The following is a 21,793-nucleotide window of genomic DNA, read 5'->3' as shown; positions in this document are numbered from 1 at the left end:
GACACACTGGAATAAAACACTGAAATTCCCAGTCAGTTTAAGGGTTGTTACCTGTCTGCCAGACTGCTGCAGAAGGCATTGGGTGTCACTCAGGTGTGGATCTGAGAACAGGGCAGGGAGGGCACAGTGACAGCCCAGCCACCCCAGCCCTGGCTGTGCCTCTGTGCCACCAACCACATCCCCACACCAACAAACAGAGGGTTTGCAGGCAACTTGACTTTAAAAAGCACGTTTTAGTATAAATACTATATTTATTAAATATCTTTACAATTTATTTAAATGTATTTACAGAACTATTCCTGCATAAGTTATACCTCAGACATGAAATTCACATAATTGCCTCTTAGGTAAGCATAGATGATAGTCTCATTTTAACAGCAACAAAAAAGCATCCTCAGATACAGACTCAGATTTGCTTCATTGTTTCAGCTATCTTTGTCAGAAACTACTGCATACAGTCAGGTTCTCCGCACACCAGCTGCTTCTCCCCTGGAGAAAGGACGTTCCATACCAAGAGATGGACATTCCATCACTAAATCCTCCCATCCCTGCCAGACCTTTGCCTCTCCCTTCCCCTTGACTCACTTGTAACTGCCTGGTCCCAAATCTGGTTTTTGGTTTGGTTTTGTTTTCAGCCTGAAAAAGGACATTTAGGACTGTATGTCGCAGCTCTCCCAAAGATAGCCAGGAAAATAGCAAGGAACCACAGAGCTTTTCCAATTCACCACATCTTACCCCTGTTTCACCCCAATCCCTACTGCTGCTGCTGCAGCAATCCCAGCTTGCTGGGGGACAAAGCTCCTCCTGTTCCTCCAGATCCCTGCTCCCAACCCAGCAGCTCCCCAAAACAAACCACAACCCTCTGCAGCAGCTCCAAGCCAGCCCATGCTCCTCTCGCTTCCAAGTCAGGGAACACCTTCCTTGTACATTCCTCTCGTGAACATTCCCACTCAGCTAACCCCTAGCAAGTGTTACTGCTTCATGCATCGCTGGGAATTATTTTTGATAGCACGGGCCCTATCATTTCCTTCTCCAAAGATCAGTTGTGCGCAGACAGCGTAAGTTCATAGGAAAAAATCAGGTTTGATATGTTCAGAGTGCACGTCTTAAAAAAAACCCCAAAACAATCAAGCATGTGATAAAAATATCAATTCTTTATAATACAGTATTGCTTTATAAACAGATGGAAAAGCTAAAAGCTTTACTGGTCTTTGGTGTGCCCGGTGAGGGAAAAACTCATGATTTGTAAATCAAAACCCAAATTTGTTCTTTATTAAATAAAAAACTCAACAAGTCATGGTGTGATATGAGGCAAACGGCTTTGTGGATACAGACAGGGAGCGCGCCTGGCCCCGGAGGAACAGAAATTCGGGAATTCTGTCCCTCTGACCCCGCACATGTCCTCAGGCAAAGGTCTGGAAAGCCGGGAAGGGGCAACAGGAGGGCTGGGGACTGTGCTGAGAGCAGAGAACAGCCCTGGGCCACGGGGGCAGCGCCTGAAGGGAAGGGCAAGGGAAAGAAGAATTGATCAAATCTGCTCTAATCCAGAAGCATGCGAGTAAATACTGGATAAAATGTAAAGACACCCAGAGTGGGAGAGAAAGGCCCCTCCCAAACAAGAAACAAAGCCCTGTTCTGCATGTGAATACATTCCTCCAAGACAGCCAGAGACAGCTTGTTCAGGTTAAGAACAACAAGGACTGACAGGTTGTGCAAAGTTCTCCACTACTCACTGTTCGTGTGTCGCAAAACTAATTAATTTTTCTTCATTAATATAATCCTCCCCACACCCTCACCAAAATCCTATTTTGGTCAAGTTAGGGTAGTTAAGGCATTTTGACAAGTAATTACAAGGTGATTTAAAGTAGATATCTAACATTATGCCAATTGAGGAATAGCAGATAAATTACTGAAGAGCTCCCAAATTAATCACTTATTATAAATGAAATGCCTGTTACAAGCATGATGCATTGAAATATAGTAAAATGACATGTACATGGTACATGTTAAATGACCTTAAATAAAAGCTTGACATAGTTACGCAAATATACAGTACAAGTCCACAAAAATTCTTTAAACAAGTTGAGGTAACCTCAAACTTAAACAGTTTTAATACAATAAACCAGGTAGTAAAAATCTCCTCTTGAGAGCAGGTAAGATTCCTTACTGACCAAGTTTAACTGCACTCACCTAAACAGCAACATTACCCGACTTTTTATATATAAAAACATGGCTTTAATTTATTTCTACATACTTCTCTACCAGCAAAAAAGTTAATGAAAAACTGACCAAAAATATATATATCTTTACAGCTCTCAGCTTTCGTATGAGCCTCAGGAAAGGAAAAGGAAAGCTGGCTGGAAGAGGGGGGACAAACGTGAGCTACTGTCATTGAAAAGGAAATGTCATATTGCGAAGTGGCTGTTAGATAACTGTAAACATCATTAAGGATAATTGAAACCCCTAAACTTTAGTTGAAATGTAAGTTTTGCTGATTATTCATTAAGTTTCCATTTTCGTACTGGCTGCCGCTGCCGCAGCAGAAGCAAAGAGGTGCCTGTTTGAGTCAGAAAGGATCAACTGGACTTAAACTGGTGCAGCATATTCTGTTCTACAAGCAAGAGTGGCAATTATTAACACAAATTATGTTTTATATCAACAACAGAATTATCTACCCAAAGTGAAGATGCTCAGAGTTGAGGATGAGCTGTTCTTTGTGCAACCTCCCACCGTAGCATTTACCATCATCCCACGCTGAGATGGGTTCAAATGCTGCAAGACCTCAACTGTGGCCAGCTCGGCTGTTTGAGACTGAACTAGAATTTTTGTTTAAAAAAAAATAATAATTATCCACAGCCAAAACATCCAGAACCAGGCCCATTATGGACGAATGATCTGCAGAACTTTTAAGATCACAGTTAAGCACCTGAAATCACAAAACACATTTGCATCCATATAACTTGAACTAGGTTTGTTTGAAATCTCGTACTAGAAAAGGCTCCTAAGGCTGACACCATGGATGGCAAGAGCAGAATGTTTACAGCAGTTATAAATCTCCTGAAAACTGGAGCTCAGAAACACGAAACCTCGGCTATCACTGGAACAAGACTATGCTTTATGGAACTGGGTCTGTAACATACCAGCGAATCTGTCAACAACAGCAAACGTTCCTAGTAAATAGAGTAATATGCCCTCGTGCAGAGGCGTTACCTATTGATCTAGTTTGAAAGATGATCAACCAATTCTACTCCTTGGAAAGTCACATCTCCAACGCGGCAACACTGTGGGATGGATCCTCCCCCTGTTCCGGACAAGGACTAAGCTCTCAAAGACAAGCTCCAAGCCTTGAGCTTCTTCATCTCTTGCTGGCAGACCAAGACCAGTGGACTACGAGTGGTTCTTAACAAGGGCCTCAGCTGCGTCTCTGGCCAGGCTCCGGGCTCAGGGCCGGCTGCCCGGAGCAGCTGGGAAGGAAGGAACAATCCTGCCAGCAGGAAACCGGCCGGGGGGCCCAGGGAGCTCAGGACAGCGCCAGGCCCTCAGTCTGTGTACTCAGCTACGATGGAAAGAAGGACGGTGATGTCATCTGGTTTCCCCCCTGCAACGGAAGCAAAAACCCACTTATTTCATCAAACCACAGAGGGTTGTCTTCTGATGATTTGTGACATTCCCCATAGAAAGCTCTTTTAAAACCGGTTTAAGTGTTCAAAACTTGGCTTGAATAGACACAAACTCTGCCTCCCCCACCTCCTTTCCAAAACGAGGGGAGCAGTGACATGTAACACAGCACAAAACCACTCTCCTTTTAAGCTCCAGCGAGATCAAACTATGAAAAGGAGGTCAGAACCTTGAACATTGTTGGTAGCTGGCAGAGCACAAAGCCTGTTTTCAGCAGACTCTTTAATAAATGCACAAAACACCTGACACTGCTTTGTTACATGTAAACTGCCATGAAATCAGATCTCCTCAGGAATTTCCACTGTAAATCAAACACCTCTTTAGCATCTTCTTCAGCACTGTATTACCTCAGGTCTTCCTAAAAGCTACTTAACATTTTTAGTAGTTATTTTTCAATCCTCAACAGCCAGAGCAACACAGAAATCCTGGAGAAATGGCCCAGAGGAGAGATTTTGTTATGTGGGAAGTCAAAGCAATCCCTTGGGCTCTGGAGATCTGCAGCCTCATTACTGAGTGACTGAGCTTGGAGCAACACGGAGCCCAAGTGTGACAGCTGCTACCTGAGGAAAGGGGCTTAAGGTTCTTGCAGGAAATCCTGCCCTTCTGATACAGATAGGAACATCTCTACTGGCAGAGTTATATTTATTTATTTAAAAGTAAAAAATTATTAAAAGAAAGGTGTTTGCTCAGGCTCTGAGGTCTCCCAGGTGTTCCGCCAATACCCTTCTAAAGAACAGAAGTAGAACCAACAGACATCAGTATGGGGATGCCAGTGATACAAGGGTTGCAAATTCAACCAAAAAACAAATCCCAAATCTACCAAAGAGCGGGCAGAACATCAGCTGAAATGCAGCAGTAAGATGAGACCTTAAAAAAAACCCAAACAAAAAACTACCCTCACACGATACCACCCACACCCCCGAATCCAAGCAACCAGTCAAGTACAGGAGTACTGGAGAACTCCTATCAGGCAGGATTCCTGGGGCAGGAATGCACAGATTAGATTAAAAATAAAACAATCAGGGCACTGTGTTCTCCATGCTCCAGCTGCTTCCCCACAGGAGGCTCCTGCTCTGCGGGGCTGGGATGGCCTGTGCAGGCCCTGGGGGCTTTGCCAAATCCCACACGAGCTTGGTGCTCTCCTGCCAACCACATTTCCTACTGTTCTGTTTTCCTACTGGATTTTGGAACAGCAGAACTTCACTTTGCTGAAGATCTCCCCAAGACAGCAGCAGTGGGAGGAGGAGAAGCTCGTACCTCTGACATTCAATCCGTTGTCACAGGCGAACTGCGCAAAGGGTGACATGTACGTGGGGTCATAGGCCAGCTCGTGGGCTTGCTCAGCAATGCTCCGTGCAGTCTGCTGGATGCTCTCGTAGTTGGAGTTCTACATTCACGAGGAAAAAAGTTTATTCTTATTCAGAAGCCTACAGAAGTTGTTGTGCTGATCCGTGTCAGGTTTGGAGATCCCTCACTGCCAGGGCATTAATTATCACATTCCCTTGCAAACAGAGCCTTCCCCATTCTTTAGGCTTTGTAAATTGGGTTACAACTGTGGATCTTCACAAGGGATGGCCAGACCTCAACCCCCCACCAGGAGCTCAAGACTTGGGTTTGGAGGATTTCCAGAATTTAGAAACTTAGAAGAATACTACTCAAAACAGACTAAACTATGTCATCTGAAAGGAACAGAGCATTTGGCAGCTGTCCCTGCAGGGCACCCTACAAGAACCTTCCCTGCCTCCCAAGCAGGCTCTGGTGAAGTATTTGTTTTATCTTGAGTGCAAGTCTTGCACCTCTGGCTCTCTCACCCCAGCTGACGAGAGCACACTTGGGGTGAAGGGGCACTTTCAAGTCGGATATGAAAAAATGCACTGAGAGCACACACACACTTTTTCCAAGATGTTTTTTTCCCTGTTTCAGTAATTCTGCTGCTTTACTCCCAGGCTTTTCTCACTCAAGCCAACATGACAGACAACCACTGCTCTTTTTGTCTGTAACCATTTTTAAATGCCTTGTCATTTCAAGAGCCTTCCCTGCAGGTTTGGGAATTAGCAGGCATTTATGTGATTAACTTTTGGCTGAACCTCTTGGGGAACTCCGGTGCCTTTCCCAAACACACCAAAAGGTGGAGCTCAGCTTTCTTCCACAAGGGAATTCCAGCTCCAGTGGCCAGCCTGGACACCCTTACCCTCTGCAAACAAGGGTGTGAGGTGGCTGCAGCCCCAGTGACACATTAGTGACCTGTGGAGCTGCAGGATAAGAGGAGGCCAAATTCTCTTTAAAATCACACTGTAATTCTCTTATTTGCATTTCACAGCAAAATAGTTTCCTCAAGGAGTTTATACATATTGATATCTCCTTAAGTGTACTTTCCTTTCTGTAAGTAAATAGCCTGAAGCTAAATGTTCTCAGCCAAGTTAAAATATTTTAATGTATTCTTACTATTTAAAAAACATTTGTGGTCACTAACATGGAACAGTTGACAGGATTTTTTTTTTACAGAACACTGAAGATTTTCAAGCATGTGCAACCCACAATTCAGACAGCCCATACTGTGTCAGAATTACTGGTTTATAAACCTTCAGAGAAGCTGAAAGTTATTTTAAGTGTAAGCTCACCCTCAAGTAACCCAGAAGAGGATTCTCTATTTTCCTGTGTATCATCTCCAACCTGCAGGTGCAGTGTGTGGCCAAAGGCAGCACCTGCTACTGAACATATATCTCCCCCTTCCCTTCCCCTCCTCCTCTCCCCCTCCCTCACCAGTTACTGACATGGAACCAGCTGTCACTTGGGAAATTTATGCCCAAGCTGCTGCTTCTGGATTCAGCCTGGATGCAGATGCAAGAGAAAGCCCTCTGGGGTCAATGTCCCTTGCACTGCTCCCATGGGATATTATCTGAAAAGCCTTTTAATGATACAGCACTTTGTGGTGGGGTTTTTATATAAAACACAAAGGTTTTGTGCATTAGAAGTAAAGGTACTAACTATAAAGGTTTAGCCAGCACAAAAGATGTGAGAGCTTGAGGACACACACACTCACCTTCAGCTTTTTCAACTCCTGCAGGATCATGTAGTCAGGCATGTTGTCAAACAGTCCGTCTGTGGCGGTCAGGATGATGTCCCCAAGCTGGACATCGAAGGATGTGCTGTCAGCAGCCTCGGGGCTGGGGAAGGGACAGAGGTTAAAGGACTCCAGCCCTCACAAAGACACCAAACAACCTCAAAGAGCACATCCACAGCTCCTGCACTTCACTACTCTTTGGCGGTTTGTGCAAGAGAAAGAAATAATCACTCACTGTGGAGCTTTAGTCCCAGGATGGGCTGTCAGGAAAGCCCCACCACAGGCACTGTGACTGCAAACAGGTCCTGTTCCAGTTATTGCACCCAGGATTTGCAGTTAAAATTCCCACATGAACAATCCTGCAAACTAATCTGCTTCAGGAGTGTGTCTCCATGGAAACCATTAAGCAGAATGGCAGCTCAGGGCTTCCTTCTGCTCATCTTGAAGATGTTTAAGAGAGCAGTACTTGAAAGGACAATTCATAAAGGGCCTGGCCCAAACACTTCAGGATTTTGAATCACTTTCTAATTCAACGGAATATGAAACACGTCTGGAAATCGCTACCAGAGTCTGTTGAATGCTTGTGTCTAACACATTACACAACACCAAGAGGAGAAAACACCTAGTTTGGACATGAATATTGCTGCAAAATCTGATTCTCAGAAACAACATAACAAACCTTTCATTTTTAAACACTCTTCAGGGGTCTGTAAAAGCGAGAAATTGCTGCATCCCAGGCCACTGGGCTCTGCCAAAACACAGAGGAGCTGCTTTGCTCCACTGATGTGTAGCTTCAGGAAGGCTGATGGAGTTAAGATTGCCTGCCTATGCCCATATATAGCCAAATTCATCACTAAACTGGGACAACAAATAAAAAAGGACAGGAGAAGCGTTTCGACAAGGAGCATGAGTACTAATTAACGTCAGGAACAGTGCAGGAACCAGGCAGAAAGCTGTAATCATGATTCAGAGCTGAAGTGTGGGAGCACATTTATCTTGTGCTTTCCTTATTACTGGATGACTCAGATTACTTGGCTTCCCTGACTTCCACTGGACATTATCAATTATCCTTCTGCTCTTTGTTTTTATGATCTTCCTACAGATGACAGAGAGTATCAGGAAAATTAAGATTTTTACAGCTCTAGAATTTCGAACCATCATTTAATTTTAGTCTAACAAAGAGCTTGGAATACTGAAAGGTTCTAATTTCAGAGTCCTACCCTGGCTTCCTCTCAGCAGTTGCAGGATGAATGCACACACAAGAATGGTCAGGAGTTTCAACAGCTTAACCAACACTTTCAAGAAGAGCTATTTTGGATTAAAGTCTCAACCTTTACTGCATCAGCCCTGATAATGCACAGAATCATTCAGGCTGGAAAACACTCAAGCTCATTGAGTCCAAAACTTCAGCTGCCTACTGCATTCCCTGTATTCCACGGCCACTCCTTGAGGATTCTGTTACCATCTCATATTCACATGAGGGGTATTACTTTAATGAGGGAGACATTTCTGAGAGCTGCATTTTAACACATATTTGAAAGCTGTTTGGTTTTGAATTTATTTCATATTACTGGTGAGACTTCACAAAGTCAGGATGGATCAGCCTGACATTCCTAGGGGAAGACACAAGAACAAGCCTGCCTTTGAAACAACTCATTTCTGTGAACAGATTGTCCTTTCCTCATACTCTCATTCCCAGCTTGGTGTTCCGCCAAACAGTTTTTTTGCTCGTTTTGGTCAAATACAATATGCTGCTGGAAACAGCAAGTTGGAAACACAAGTTACAGTCACATGTCCCTCTGCTCTATTCTTCAAGCACTTGCAACCTCGGTGCCAAGATATCTAAATTAGCTACTCCAAACAGTCCCAAGGGAGCACAGACAGGGATTGGAACCAAAGCTGCTGGTAAGTCCAGCCACTTGTCCACACACCAGCTATAGTGGGTGACATCTCCCCATGGATCAGAACATGCCCATGGCTGTGGGAATATGCCACCATGAACAGCCCAATAAATTCAGACTGTGAAAACAGGTACAAAGTTAAGTACAGGGTGAGAAATGTTCCCATTTTATCTAAAGAGGGAGGGTGGCAGGTGCAGGACCTGTCTGGATATTTGTTTAAATCCTATGTGCTACAGAAGAGCCCCACAGCAGCAAAACTGCAACTTTTTGGGAGCTGGTCACATGCACAGGTTAAAAATTAAGGTTCCTCTTCCCCCTTACCTGTCACTTAAGACAACTCCTTCTGCCTCTGGTGGAGCTATTGACAGCTGGAAGGGAGTGTTGAAGTAATGCTGCTGCTCATCGGATCGATGGACGACTTCTCCTCCTCTGACTACCAAAAATCCAGAATCTCCCAAGTTGGCTGTATGTAAACGATGACTTGATCTGTCCAGGACTACTATACAAGCTGTGCTGCTCCCTGCAAACACAGTGACTGCAGTCAGCCTTACAGAAACTGCTTGTTCTCTCACTGATTTGATCAATAGTTCAATAATTACAACACTTATCAAAGCTTAAAAGTCAGGAGAAATGGTAATACTCAACAATGCCAGAATTAATATAAAATAAAACTAGCAAAATGCTAGAAATCTTTGCAATGCAAACTCTGATTTTTGTGTAGAATTTACTCTTCCTGCTTTGATTTTGGTAAACACGTTATGCTGACAAATACCTGTTTTGTTTGGCTTTATTTACAGTTTTCCATCCCAACATACGTCAGCACATTCTGCTATAGGACCGGATTTACAGAACTCACATAAAATACTGAAATTCCAAAATCATGGAGATAATAGAATTCTAGTAGCATCCATACAATACTAGGAGCTCTCCACACAGTTTCACTCATCAGCTGTAAATAAACCACACCAAGTAAAGAACTGTTTGCAATTAAGTATTAGGTCCTGCTGCATTTCTCTGCTCAGAACATGAAATGCTTTTCCTCCCAGCCTGGCTCTGCAGAGCTTGCTTCAGGTTTAAAAAATAATAATCCTGTCATGTCTTCAGGATACCAACTCCACAAGTTTAAGGAAAACATGTTTCAGAGACAAATACTATTCCAAATTAAAGTAATAGCAGAAACATGATGTCAACTGTGCTTGGAACTATCCCAGCCACGCTTGAGGGCACTGAGGAATTCTCCATTCATTCACTGGGAAGTAGCCACCAAGTGTGCTTGGTTGCAAGCCACAAAAATGCTGTATTGCAAAGAAACCTGAAGTCCTACACAGCAAACAGCCATCGCTCAATTTTGCAAACAGGACAGCACAGCCACCAAAAGACCTTTCAATGCCCAAGGGGGTGAAATACAGCTACAGCATTTCTTCTCGACTTCTGCCCCGTATCACCAGCTCATGAACTGTCTTCATCTTCTACCTCCATGTTCTTCCAGCAGGATTTTCCAAGCACAGCTCCATGTTGGACAGACCACAAGCTTGCAGTGAGCAAAGCTTAGGATCAGGCTTGCTAGAGCAGAAGTCCAGCTGGCTCCAGGCATTGCCCGTTCCAGATGTTTCTCTTTCTAACATACAGAGTTCCCTGCAATGCACTTGCCCTGAATCTGTTCTCTAGTGAACACACAGGACCTTCTCCACCCTTAATGAATGTTAAGTCAAAGCAGTATATCTGGAAAAAATTCTGATTTTATATGTGACAGTGTCCAAAATTGTTCTGCAACACAAGAGTGACTAAATAAATGGCACAGATTCTCCCCTTTTCAGTTTTATATTATTTACTGGATCAATCCTGATGAACCAAGTATCCAGGCTTAAAGCACAACAGCAAGGAAAAGTTATTGCCTAGTGAATCTTTCTTAATGAAATCTTCTCCTGTCTCTTTATTTTAAATAAACTCTAAATGCGCATTGCTGTGGCAATTCCAGGGGTTTATTCCTCTTTCTAAAAATACTGTTCTCAGTTAAAGGAGAAACACTAAGGATCATTAGTTTCAAATTCTAACTCTATTAGCAGAGTGTAACCAGGAGGCCATGTGTGGAATGCAGATCTTGTGACTCAGCACACGCTGCTTTTCAGCACTGCAAAGGTCAAGCCCAGCCGAGCTGCTCCGTCTCCAAAGGCGTAGGGAGAGCTCTCGCCAGTGCCCCACTTTGTAGCTCACTTACAGCTACATCTGCTTTGCACAAATAAGCACCATTCAACACACCAAATCCTAATGTAATTACTGACCACTGCTTTTTCGTGACACTTAAGGTCACTCCTGAGGTTCCAACCTATTCTTTCGGCATATAATGCGAGAACATCTGTTCCCAGCTCAGCAGGCAAGTTAAATATAGCTCACACAGCACTGCTCTGGCACAGCAGCTTAAGGTCAGGTGAGCCCTGTGCATTTCATGCAGGGCAAACACTTTCTTGGTGCAGAAGAGGTCTCATGTCCTTTAGAGAAGTGTCCCCTTGGCAGAGTTGTCAGCTGAGGCCAAGTGTCACCTCTCTATCTGCTCCCAGTCCCCAGGCAGCTGAATGCCGTGTCCCATCAAGGTTAACACAAAATATGTGAAGCATCTACTTCAGCTGGCTTTCAGAAAGATCTGTAATGAATCCCCCCACAAAGATTTATAAAAATAATGCTACCAGAGATCGCATGATATGAATTACTGAAGTCAACCAACTGGGGTTTGAGTCCACGGGACATAAAAGGCAATAGAAGCAGAGTAAGGCCAGGAATGAACAGAACTGCATCCGATTATCCTCAGAAAATACTTTTCCTTGCATAGCTGAAGCAGAAAGCCACAACCAGCCATGAAGAGTTTTTAGCAGAGAACAGTTATTTATACATATAAAATACAGAGTGAGCACATGTGCACAGTGTGTTCCACTGCAGAACTCGCTCTGCAAACTCTGGTGAATTCACCCTTCCCACAGAAAGACCGTTTGCCTTGTATTTTATAGATAAATACACACACATCAACACTCCCTGCATTACTAAATTAATTAAAACAGTTTTGTAGAAAATAAGGATGCCACCAAGGCAACTACATTTCTATGTTTTCAGTTAATTAAGAGATGTTAACTGCCTGCAAATTAGAACGATAACAGATTCAAGCACCCTTCAGTAAGCCCATGTGTAGGTAACACACAACCCAGATTGAACTGACATACTTTTGGTGTCTTACCAAGCAAAGGTACTTTGTTCTGCAGCAGCTCACAATAGCCTGCGGTGAGAATTCCAACAGGATTGCTTGGAACAAACCGTCCTTCTTTTACTAAACGTTCACACGTTCGCATGAGAGTCCCTGAGAACTGAGAAGGGTCAACCCCGTAGTCTCTCCAGCCACCTACACCATCTGCCACCCCTGCAAGGAAACACAAAACCAGAGTTACCTGAACAGAAGTGGCTTTCAAAACAAAGGGTTTAATTATTTGCATCACTTACGATCTAAGTAACTAAAAGGTAGGACATGGCACCGGCTTGGAAAACATTTTTGGTTAACGTAACAAATTTCTGAATATTTTTAAGGTAACTTCTGGTATCAGCTCCCAGACCAAATTCCAAATATAATCTGAATTGCTGAAAGGAAGGTAAAAGTCTAATGCTGAGAATGAGGAGGCTGTCTCCACTACAGAACAAATAATGAGAAATCTGGGGTTAAGATGGGGATTCAATCCCATTAACCTCTCATCAGTCCATTAAAAGGGAAGAGGTTTCATTAATTTTAAAAGTGAAGGTCAACATTTTAACTAGTACAGAAATGACACAGAAACACTTGCTGCTATTCAGCAGCACAGTTTTTTTTTCCAGACTACCTACTCATATGAAGGACAATGATTTCTATTTGGTGTTCTCAGTATCTGTAGAAAATAAATCCCCATTTTACAAGTGTTTTCCAAAATCCATGTAACCAACACAATGCTGGGACCTACCCCTTTCAAGGAGAGTTTGTTGCTTACAGCTTCAGCCAAGCAAGAGAATGAAAACTGACTGTGATCCAGACAATTTTCAGTTATTCAAAATAACCCGGAGATCAGAAAATTAGACCAATTCTACCAAAGCCTGGGAAGCTTCTAAGCAACCACATGGAAAACAGTGACTGTGGTCATGGAAAGGGGGTGAACAGAGGGAGGTGAGCAGCAGACACATTTTCTGCTGGTCATTTGGTTTAAGAACTTTGAACTTCTTCCAATTGCCTAAATGACAAAAGCAAAATACCGCTGAAGGTATTATTTGAGATTAAAATGTTACTTTGTGGAAATTTTTCCAAAAATCTTTTTGATCCTCAGCACGAGACAAATAATTTCAAGCAGATTTCCAAAACATAGTAAAGCTGAAATATGTTCATGATAAAAGCACCAAAAATGAATTTCAGAGCTCAGACTGTGCTGAAGGACAGTCTGCTCAGGAAAAAAGACACCGCTATTATCAAAGGCATGCAAATGTGAGTGAGAAGATAAAACTCAGTTTCCTCATCTCTGAACGCCCTTCACACGGGACATGGTCTGAAACTGAGACGGGAGGTTTAGAGCCGACCTTGGAGTGAACTATAATCTGACAGGAGGTTATAGGCAGATTCTGAACAGCCTATCAACATTAATCAGATTTCTCCCTAAAATAGTGCACAACCTTTTAGACACCTGCTTTGTCCCTCTGCTTTCTCAGAAGAATGTTACAGGAATGCAGATCCCTGCATTCACCTCTTTGAGCAGTCCCTGGCAAGGAGCTCATGCAAAAGCACCCTGCGTTGTCAGAAATTACTTTTCTGGATCCTTCAAGAACAGATTAATCCTCTCCCTACAGGTCTCACAACCTCATATTAATACTGGATTAACCCTTTGCTTTCTGCTGCCACACAGACAAGTCTAGAATAACAGATCATAAAGGAAAGGTTCTAGATCCAGAACTCGAAACAGAAACTCAGCTTCAGGTCAGATGATGGTGCTTTATGTGAAGGTACCAGATAAACTTTTTGTTCCTTCCCTTTAAGATGAACATGGCCCAGATGTATTTCTGCACTGCCTCACTAACAACAGGTTAATGCAATGAAAAGATGATGTTTGATAAATGCTGCCCAAAGCTCTTGGCTCCCAAGGCAGTTACAAAGCTCAGCAGAAGCTACGGAGCTCCCTCAAGCCATCCAGGAAAGCCTTTTACATCAGTGCTGGGAAACACTGGAACAGAAACACTACAGCTTTAGCACAGAGTACCAGAAAGCCACCACAGCAAGCACCTGAGAAGGCCAATTATCAAAACCTATTAAATTTTTAAAGGAAAAATGAGCACGCCATCTGACTTTCTTTGTTCATTTCTTACTGCAGGCAGGAAATATGAATCCATAATCATGGCAGCACCCTTCATACTCTGTCCTGAGCCATATACTGCCTTTGTCTGTCTGCCTTCCTGTCTGCTTTTTGCAAGCTATAAACAGCTTTAAGTAGGTTCTGCCAGTGCAGTGCAGTGCAATCACCCTCTAGACATCCACCAGCAGCTCCTCTGGCTTTGCTGGATACCACACTTGAGAGAACACACTGTCTGATCCCACAGCACCAGGACAGCTCCGCTGTCTCCCTGCTCCACCCCGGCACAGAAGCTGACACAACCACTGCATTCAGGAGCAGACCCTGGAGGCTGCTTTCAGTGACACCTCCACAACCCCCCACCAGCTACCAACTCTATTTCTTGGCCTTGCCCCAAATGGAGAAGAGGGGGGTTTATAAAGGTTTGGGGCCAAGACCTTTAATCATCCTGTCCTACCTTCAATATGGTTTTAAAATAAACCCAGCGTCTTTGCAGTCTACAATCTCTGTAAATTGAACAATTTCACATGGGAGAGGAATATGTGATTTTGAAACAGTTTGAGTAAACTGCTACTGAAATAGATGAAATGTAAATGAGAATAAAGTTTAAGTAAACTTTGTGCTATTTGATATACAGCAAATAAGGAGTGAAACTATTTCAAACTCCAGAAGTAGTAAAAACTAAACACTCAACTTTGATTAATACCAGGTTTTCCCTCTGTCATCAAAAGAAAATTCAAAGGTGTTGCTATTGGCAAGATCACTCCCAAGGAATAATGCCAAGCTCTATTTATATATAATACCTTTGCTTTCATCCAAGAAAAAAAAAGGGTATATATTCAAAATAATTACCTTTTCAACAAATACTCATGTTTTCCTTTGAGCCATAAACCATTGTGTTCCAGTATTAACCATGTTACAAATTAGGAATCACAGGACATTAAAGACAAACTGCATGGCTGAGAATTGCTGAAATTGAACTGTACACAAACCTTGGGGTTTTTTTCATTCAAGCCATTGAGTAAATGAGAAAATTTTATAGAAAGAACATTTCTGTGGCTATTCCAAGTCCATGCAGAAATTACACAAACATCCACGTGACAGTGCAATGCCTGCAGCCAGATGAACCACCACTGTAAATAAAGCAACTGAAAATTTCACAATAAATTACTTCAGAAGAATAAATACTTCTCAAGTATTTAACTATATTACAGAGATTTCTCAGAATCTGAGAGTTAACACTCCACTACATTGCCTTGTGCTGGAAAATACACAAATATGCCTGCCAGATAAAATACTTGCTGCATGTGTCAATCCAAAAACTGGCTTTTTCCAACTCCTCAAAGATTCAGAGTATCAAAATCTCTCTTACAGAAACACCTGTCAGGAAGTTACAAGACAAAGCACAAGTGACTGATGCTGCAGCACTGAAACTGAGCCAGGGAGGATGCTGGCAGTGAAACTTGTTAAAGCTGATTTCAAAATGCTAAAAGCACCTGGGATAAGATGGCAGCTGAAATCCAAATGCGAAATTGTTTTGCCTGCCAGCACATGAGTTCCCTGCAGAAGCCCAGGGAAAACCAGCCAGTGCTGAAAGCAGCAATATCTGCTTTTCACCACTCACTTGTGTGAGATCCAGGTGTTCTGCCTGGTTCAGAGCAAATATAAACTAAACAGCCTGAGAGTTCATAACAAACCCCTGATACTGATCAAACCCTGTTTAATATAAATAATGTTATGAGGGCCAGTTCTGCTTAACTGGGAAATTAACCTGCCCGCAGTCAGAGTCCAAAAGCACCACCCTGTCCCAAAAACCTTTTGAGAGATGGATACTTTGAAATATTGCATCAGCCAAGAATAAAAATCACACAGAGAAGCACCAGGCAGGCACAAATGTGTCAGCAGGAGCTGCTTTTGCATGCAACCACAATTAACTTTCTAAGGCACTCCGCACATCCTACTGAACTTTCAATTTCTTGAGATTCTTACCTGAAATAGCAATGAATCACTGCTAAAAGAACATCAAAAGGATATATTTATAACTGAATTTTGCATCAAATATGAAGGCTAAAATGGTAGAAAGGTGCAATGAGTTGCACCACACAAGTTTGAAATATAGCACCTAGTATTTGTCAACATATCAGAACTGAGATAAACTGATAAGATTTGTTGTGTTATCAGTGGTAGGATAAATCACACACACCTAGACAGGTTCTCCATCAAAACCAAGTCCAATGCTCAAAGCCAGCACTGACCCTCAGCAGCTTCCCTGGATCTGTCAGAGCCAAAGGGTGTCTATCCCCTCCCCAGGGTTTTGACAAAGAAAATAGCCCAGTTAAATACAAATCCCTAAAGGCAGGTTGTGTGTGACTGCTAACAAGTTACAGAAGGAAAGGTTACTTATTCACACTGTTACAGTAAAACTTAAACTACCCTTGCATGAAACAGAAAGGCTCTGGAAGAGTAACTGGGTAAGTGACAACAGGGAGCAAAAAACAAAGGCAAAGTGAGCAATGATCTTGAAGAACAAACTGAAGGAGAAACAGGGAACTGGAAACATTAAATTGTGCATCTACTCCCAGAAGAAAGCAACAGTTCCTCATATCTATTTCCCCCCCACTACAGCATACTCGTTCCTGAAGCAGATTTTTCCAGGTAGAATTCTTCCCTATTTTATTGAAGCCTGAGAAAACACTCAGTGGATTTGGGGAGCTCCAGGAGAACACTAAACTATAATTTATTTATGAAGGCTTTACAAAAAATTCCCTAGTCACAACTATTTAATTTCTCAGGGTGTTCAGTGACTGTGGAACTGATGAGAAAGGACAGGTACTGGGGGCAGACACTGAAATAAATCCCTGCCAGCCTGACCCATCCCAGGCTCAGTATTCACAGCATGGATGAACCAGAGCAAAGAGCAGGAGATTTTTCCAAGGATTCCTATGACATAGGTATGATTAACCCTCACCTCCGGTACTGTGCTCAGCTTTGCTTATTTCTCCCTGATTTCTGACAGAATCTGCTCTTCCTTCAGGCCAAGATCTGTGTATGAATGGAAAACTGGCTGCCATCAGCAAGCATCAATAGCATTTACAGCTAAAACTAGCGTTCAACTGGAAATTCTGACCTGAACACTTGTGTGCAGTGTCCTTGCAGAAACTGTGGGGAAGAATAACCAGATATAAGCTTCATTCTCAGAGGTTATTCAATGCTGCTCCAGAGCAGCTCTGCTGACAAGAAAGGCAGCCAGTGTGACTATTAATGGGGGAGTTCTCAATCTGTAGTTTCCCTACAAATGCCAGCACCATGTTAAACAGAAAATTGCCTGTGACCTGTTACAAACTAAGACATGTGTGCAGCTCTGCAAATCTCTGATCACTGCCTCTCAGGTGCCCTGAGCTCTCCAACACAGTAGGTGAAAGGCTACTCCAAGGGAGGTGGGCGATTCTCACCTCCTTTAGTGTGATAAGTTGTGATAAGGCAGCAATCTCTTTAATGGGTATGATACCAAATAAACCACTTAACACAGTCCTCTATAACCTTCAGGCATCCAAGTAAGAATCCCTTCCTCCTCTACAGCTGCCAGAACAACCTTGACATTTCATCTACAAATTCATTTAGGTGCTGAAGTTTATTTTTCCTGATGACAGTGACACTGACAATATTCCAGGGGCTTTGTCACTGCAGTTTAACCTGCCTCCTATGCAGGCTGCTGACAAACTTAATTTGCAAACCAAGTGCAGTTCCTTTCCCTTTAGAGTAGCTGCCCTGCAGCACCTAGACACTCCCCTCCCCTCAAAACCTAAAAATCAAGATTTGCAGCAAATAGAACAATTGTCAAATTTTAACTCTGCAGTGAACAAACAGTTTCCTGCTGTGAGACAGTTTTTCCTTACTCCTGGGGGACAGAAATAGTTTGGAAGAGTCAAGTCACACTGGCTACACCCAAACTTGTACCCAGCACAGACATTGTATAAGTGATGCTGTCACGGGATGCGCATTGGCTGCTGCACTGTTTCAATAATGAGTCACACAACAGCTTGGAAAATCCATAAAAAACGAGCAAAGACATCAGGAGCCTGATAAGGCCGGAATAAGCAAGAAAAGGCAGATCCCAAAATTAAGGAAAAAAAACTATCACCAGCATGTGACACTTCAAAATTTCCAGCGGTGGAAACACTGGCTTTAATGGTACATTAGTGAAATGGTTATAAAACTGTTCAAGCTAATTTTAAAAATTTGCCTTGTTCTCTATGTAGCAAAAATCCTCCTTGCATACTAATGAGAAAAAACAGAGGTGTCAGTTCCTGAAGAGTTTTGGTTTTCAGCTTTGAAAAAACCAGTATTTCTGTCCTCAAAAGTTCCAAAGGCATCAGATATCAAGCAGTACAGAACATCTCCCAAATCTCTGTGAGAGATCTCAATACTCTGAGGATCTGAACACTCAAGACACTGGCAGTGAATGAACAGAAAAGTACATCGTAGTACAAGCAGCAGAGAAAGGAAACACAGGCCTGAATTGTAAAGCTCTAGAGATTAACATTAGCAGTAAAGCCATTTCCTTTTCTCAGGGTGATCCCTAAGGAAAAGCTCCTGTTCTGAGCTTCTTGGTTCTCCCTGTGCTCAGCATGGGAAGAAAACACACAAATTTGATGGGTAAGTTCCACACAAAAGCACAAATGAGACAAAATTCTCAAGTATTCAAGAACACCAGTAACAGGCCTTATCAAGCTTGTACAACTACGGGAGGACTGGAAATAACCTGATTCTTCATAAGCTTCCTGCTGATCTTACCATGAAAGGACAAAGCTCAGACTAGAAGACACTGTTAAACATTCAGCCTTTGAACTATACAGTACACATATAACAAAAGAAGTGTTTAGCATTTTGATTCTGCCATAAACATGCTTCCAAGTCAACTCTTGTTTGACCTAAGAAAATGAATCCCCAAGCACTCATGCCAAACGGCTGGGAGTAGTTCTTTCACTGTTCCACCACACCCAATCCATCCCACACAGGCAGGCTTTCCATACACTGGTTCTAGAAAACACTGGCACAGAGGAATTTTTAATTAATTATCTGGCCTGGCTTTGTCACTGATGACTACTCACTCCAAGTGATACACTTGAAATTTACTGTGTCAAGTGTTCACTTTGGCTCAAACCACGTGAGCCTCTTCCTTAAATGTCAAAAAATTAAGTCGGAAACCCAAAACTGCAGCTCAGTTTTGCTGAGGTGCAGAGTTAGGTACTGAAGTAGCACAAAATTTATGAGGGTCTTAAAAAAAAAAAATCATTAAGGAACCTCAGATTTGTGATGAGAGTAAGAGGAAATGAGGGCAGGAAAACACTGGTGGTGCTGAAACTGTCTCTGCAGCAGTGCAAAACGGCTGGTTGAGAGAGTAAAGAGATGATCCCAGCAGCAGAAACTGGGAGAAAACTACTGTTTGTAAACTTAAGAGCTACAGATGAAGAAAAAGCATCAAGTTAGAAGCATTAAAACCCACTGGAATATTCATGTTTTTGCAGGAAGTACAGAGATTTTGGGGTTTCAGTATGCATATTTAAAAAGCAATAAAAAACTGACATAAAAATAGCTTTACCAGGGGAGAAAAGCTCAAAACCAAACAAACCAACAGCTTTTCTATTTAAATTATTTGCTTCTTGGTACTTAAGACATCCTGGTCTGCTGCCCTCTTTGCTGTTTGATCCTTAAGTGGAGCTACAATTCTGTTTGTTTCCAAGTTGCCATGAAAATTAATGCAAAGACCAACTTAGAAACGCAACTCTCTGTTGATTCCAGGAGGAACACAAGACAAACTGTAGGTCCACATACAGTAATTACCAAATATGGCCAAAATCCCCTAAACATCATCAAATGGGGCTAAATCTATTCCTTCCCCACACCAAGAGTCCACTTCAAAATACAGGAGATTCTGCATTTCTCTTAAGGGCAAACACCAATTGCTCAGTGATTTATCAGTGCTGGCCTAGCATGAACTTTAAAGGCAGCCAGGGTTAGTCACATGCTGAAGGAAGAGTGTCCAACAGCTAATTCTAATCCAAAAAAGTTTATCTGGAAGAGGCACCACAGAGAAGATGGAGAGTGTCTAAAATGCACGCACCAAGCTTCCACATCTTGAAAGCTGTGGCATCACTTACAGTAACAGCTCCCTTGAGAACAACCAGCAATAACTGTTACCTAGCACCAACTTACAGCTTCCTGAGGAAAATGTCTCGGCTCTACTAAATGGCAACCAAGTTACAATGACAGCGCCAAACTGAAGAACCATCAACCACTTCCACAGCATGAGATGCCACAGTGCAACCCCACCGGTTTAAAATAAATGAATGCAAAAAATGAACCACAGAAAGGGACAGGGAGGAGGAAGCGTCAAAGTTTTGGTGAAAATTTGCTTCTCGTAGTTATACCACAACTAACTTGTGCAGAGTGTCAGTCAGCCAAATTCAACCTTGAGTACACAGAAGAAAGGTCAAGCACTGTCAAAAGCAATGCCGCATATAGCCTGAAGATTCTATTGATTATCCATAATTATTCACTACTTCTAAAATGTGAACCCTTAAGATTTATTTCACCCATGATTCTAAACCAGAGAGTGCAATCAGGCCAGAACAAACAACGAAACTGAAGCTTGACATTTGATTCCAGTCTCAATGTCACTCTGCCTTTCACTTGACAAGGGCATTGCACGCGTTAAAATCAGGAAGTGCCTGTTCAAGTGATCTTTTCTGTGGAAATGCAATGCATGTACACGGGGCTCGGTTAGGTGTTAAAAGAAAGAAAGTGAAACGCACTGGGAGCTGTTTCTCTGAGTTTTGGAGCCACCGGGCCTTACAGGCACCCACAGGTGAAACGCCCAGGCTGGGCCCGGACAGCCGGCACACACAACCCCCCACGCCAAAGGCGGACAGAGCTGCAACAAAGAACACGAGAGCTTCCTTGGGAAGCTATAAAAGCGAACTCATGGTGACACTGACAGGCAGAACCAGCTCCTTTGTCTGCGACCGGAGGTTGAGCCGCTCGCCATGTGCAGCTCCGGGAGAGAGGGGAGGTCACACAGCGAGGCCGAAGCCACCTCAGCCCCCGGCCGGGGCACTTACCCAGCACATCCGCGGTGCGGTGCCGCGCCACGAAACAGGCGTCATCCCCGTAGCACATCCCTTTCTTGAGGATGCCCTTGCGGAAATCTTTGCCGAAGCCACAGCTGGCCGTCACCAGGCTGTAGTCGCGGGAGTCTGTCTGCGAGAGGCCGCCCAGGACCGCCCGCGCCACCAGCCTGCCGTAGGAGAGCACCGAGAACATGGCGTGGGGCGCCCAGCAGCCGAGCGCCAGGAACGCGGGGAGCCACCGGCGCAGCCGCCTCCTGCCCGCCGAGCGCCCGCCGCAGGGCGCCAGCCTTCCTTCCCCTGCCCGCCGGCCTGCGCCGCCGCTGCTCCGAGCTCTGCCCGCCGCGGACCCTCGTCCCTCCGGCTGTGGTTCACCGGCCCTCGCTGCCCCGCACGGCCCGCGCGCTGCCCCTCGCGCTGCCCCTCACGGCCGGGCTCGCCGGCAGCGCCCCCGCCTTCCGCGCCACACCCCCACCCCCCCCCCCCCGAGGGGGGCTGTGCCAGCTGCCCGCGAAGCTCTCGGGGCTCTCTCCGGGCTCGCTCCCCGCCGCCCGCGGTGCCCTGTCAGAGCCGCCCGCGCCGCCCCCGCGCCCCGCCGCCCGTCGCCGCCGCCATCTTCGCCGCGCGTGCTGAGCTGAGGGCCCCGGCGCTGGGCGGGGCGCGAGGTCGGCCCCGCCTCCC

General features: G+C 44.0%; 1 protein-coding gene across 1 annotated transcript; it reads right to left on the bottom strand.

Annotated features, from left to right (window-relative positions):
- Window positions 1-213: 213 nt before the first annotated feature.
- On the bottom strand, window positions 214-21,558 carry PPTC7 (protein phosphatase targeting COQ7). Its single transcript, XM_042035057.1, has 6 exons — window positions 21,107-21,558; window positions 11,870-12,049; window positions 8,965-9,163; window positions 6,722-6,845; window positions 4,936-5,065; window positions 214-3,598 (listed from the first exon to the last, which is right to left on the bottom strand). Exons 1-6 carry the CDS (start codon window positions 21,306-21,308, stop codon window positions 3,540-3,542), a joined length of 894 nt encoding a protein of 297 aa, XP_041890991.1. The 5' UTR covers window positions 21,309-21,558; the 3' UTR covers window positions 214-3,539.
- Window positions 21,559-21,793: the final 235 nt, after the last annotated feature.

This window comes from Corvus kubaryi, unplaced genomic scaffold, assembly GCF_017639235.1.
Source record: "Corvus kubaryi isolate FWS band 111438036 unplaced genomic scaffold, C.kubaryi_AGA036_p1.0 37382, whole genome shotgun sequence".
NCBI lineage: Eukaryota > Metazoa > Chordata > Aves > Passeriformes > Corvidae > Corvus > Corvus kubaryi.
The sequence above is the reverse complement of the archived record's forward strand: the minus strand, read 5'-3'. Positions and strand labels throughout refer to the sequence as shown.

Coding starts and splice junctions, on each gene's coding strand:
- PPTC7 (XM_042035057.1), bottom strand. CDS start 21,308: ATGTTCTCGGTGCTCTCCTACGGCAGGCTGGTGGCGCGGGCGGTCCTG. Junction 9,164..11,869: donor GAACAAAGTACCTTTGCTTG/GTAAGACACCAA, acceptor CTGTGTTTGCAG/GGAGCAGCACAGCTTGTATA. Junction 5,066..6,721: donor AGGAGTTGAAAAAGCTGAAG/GTGAGTGTGTGT, acceptor TCGTGAATGTAG/AACTCCAACTACGAGAGCAT.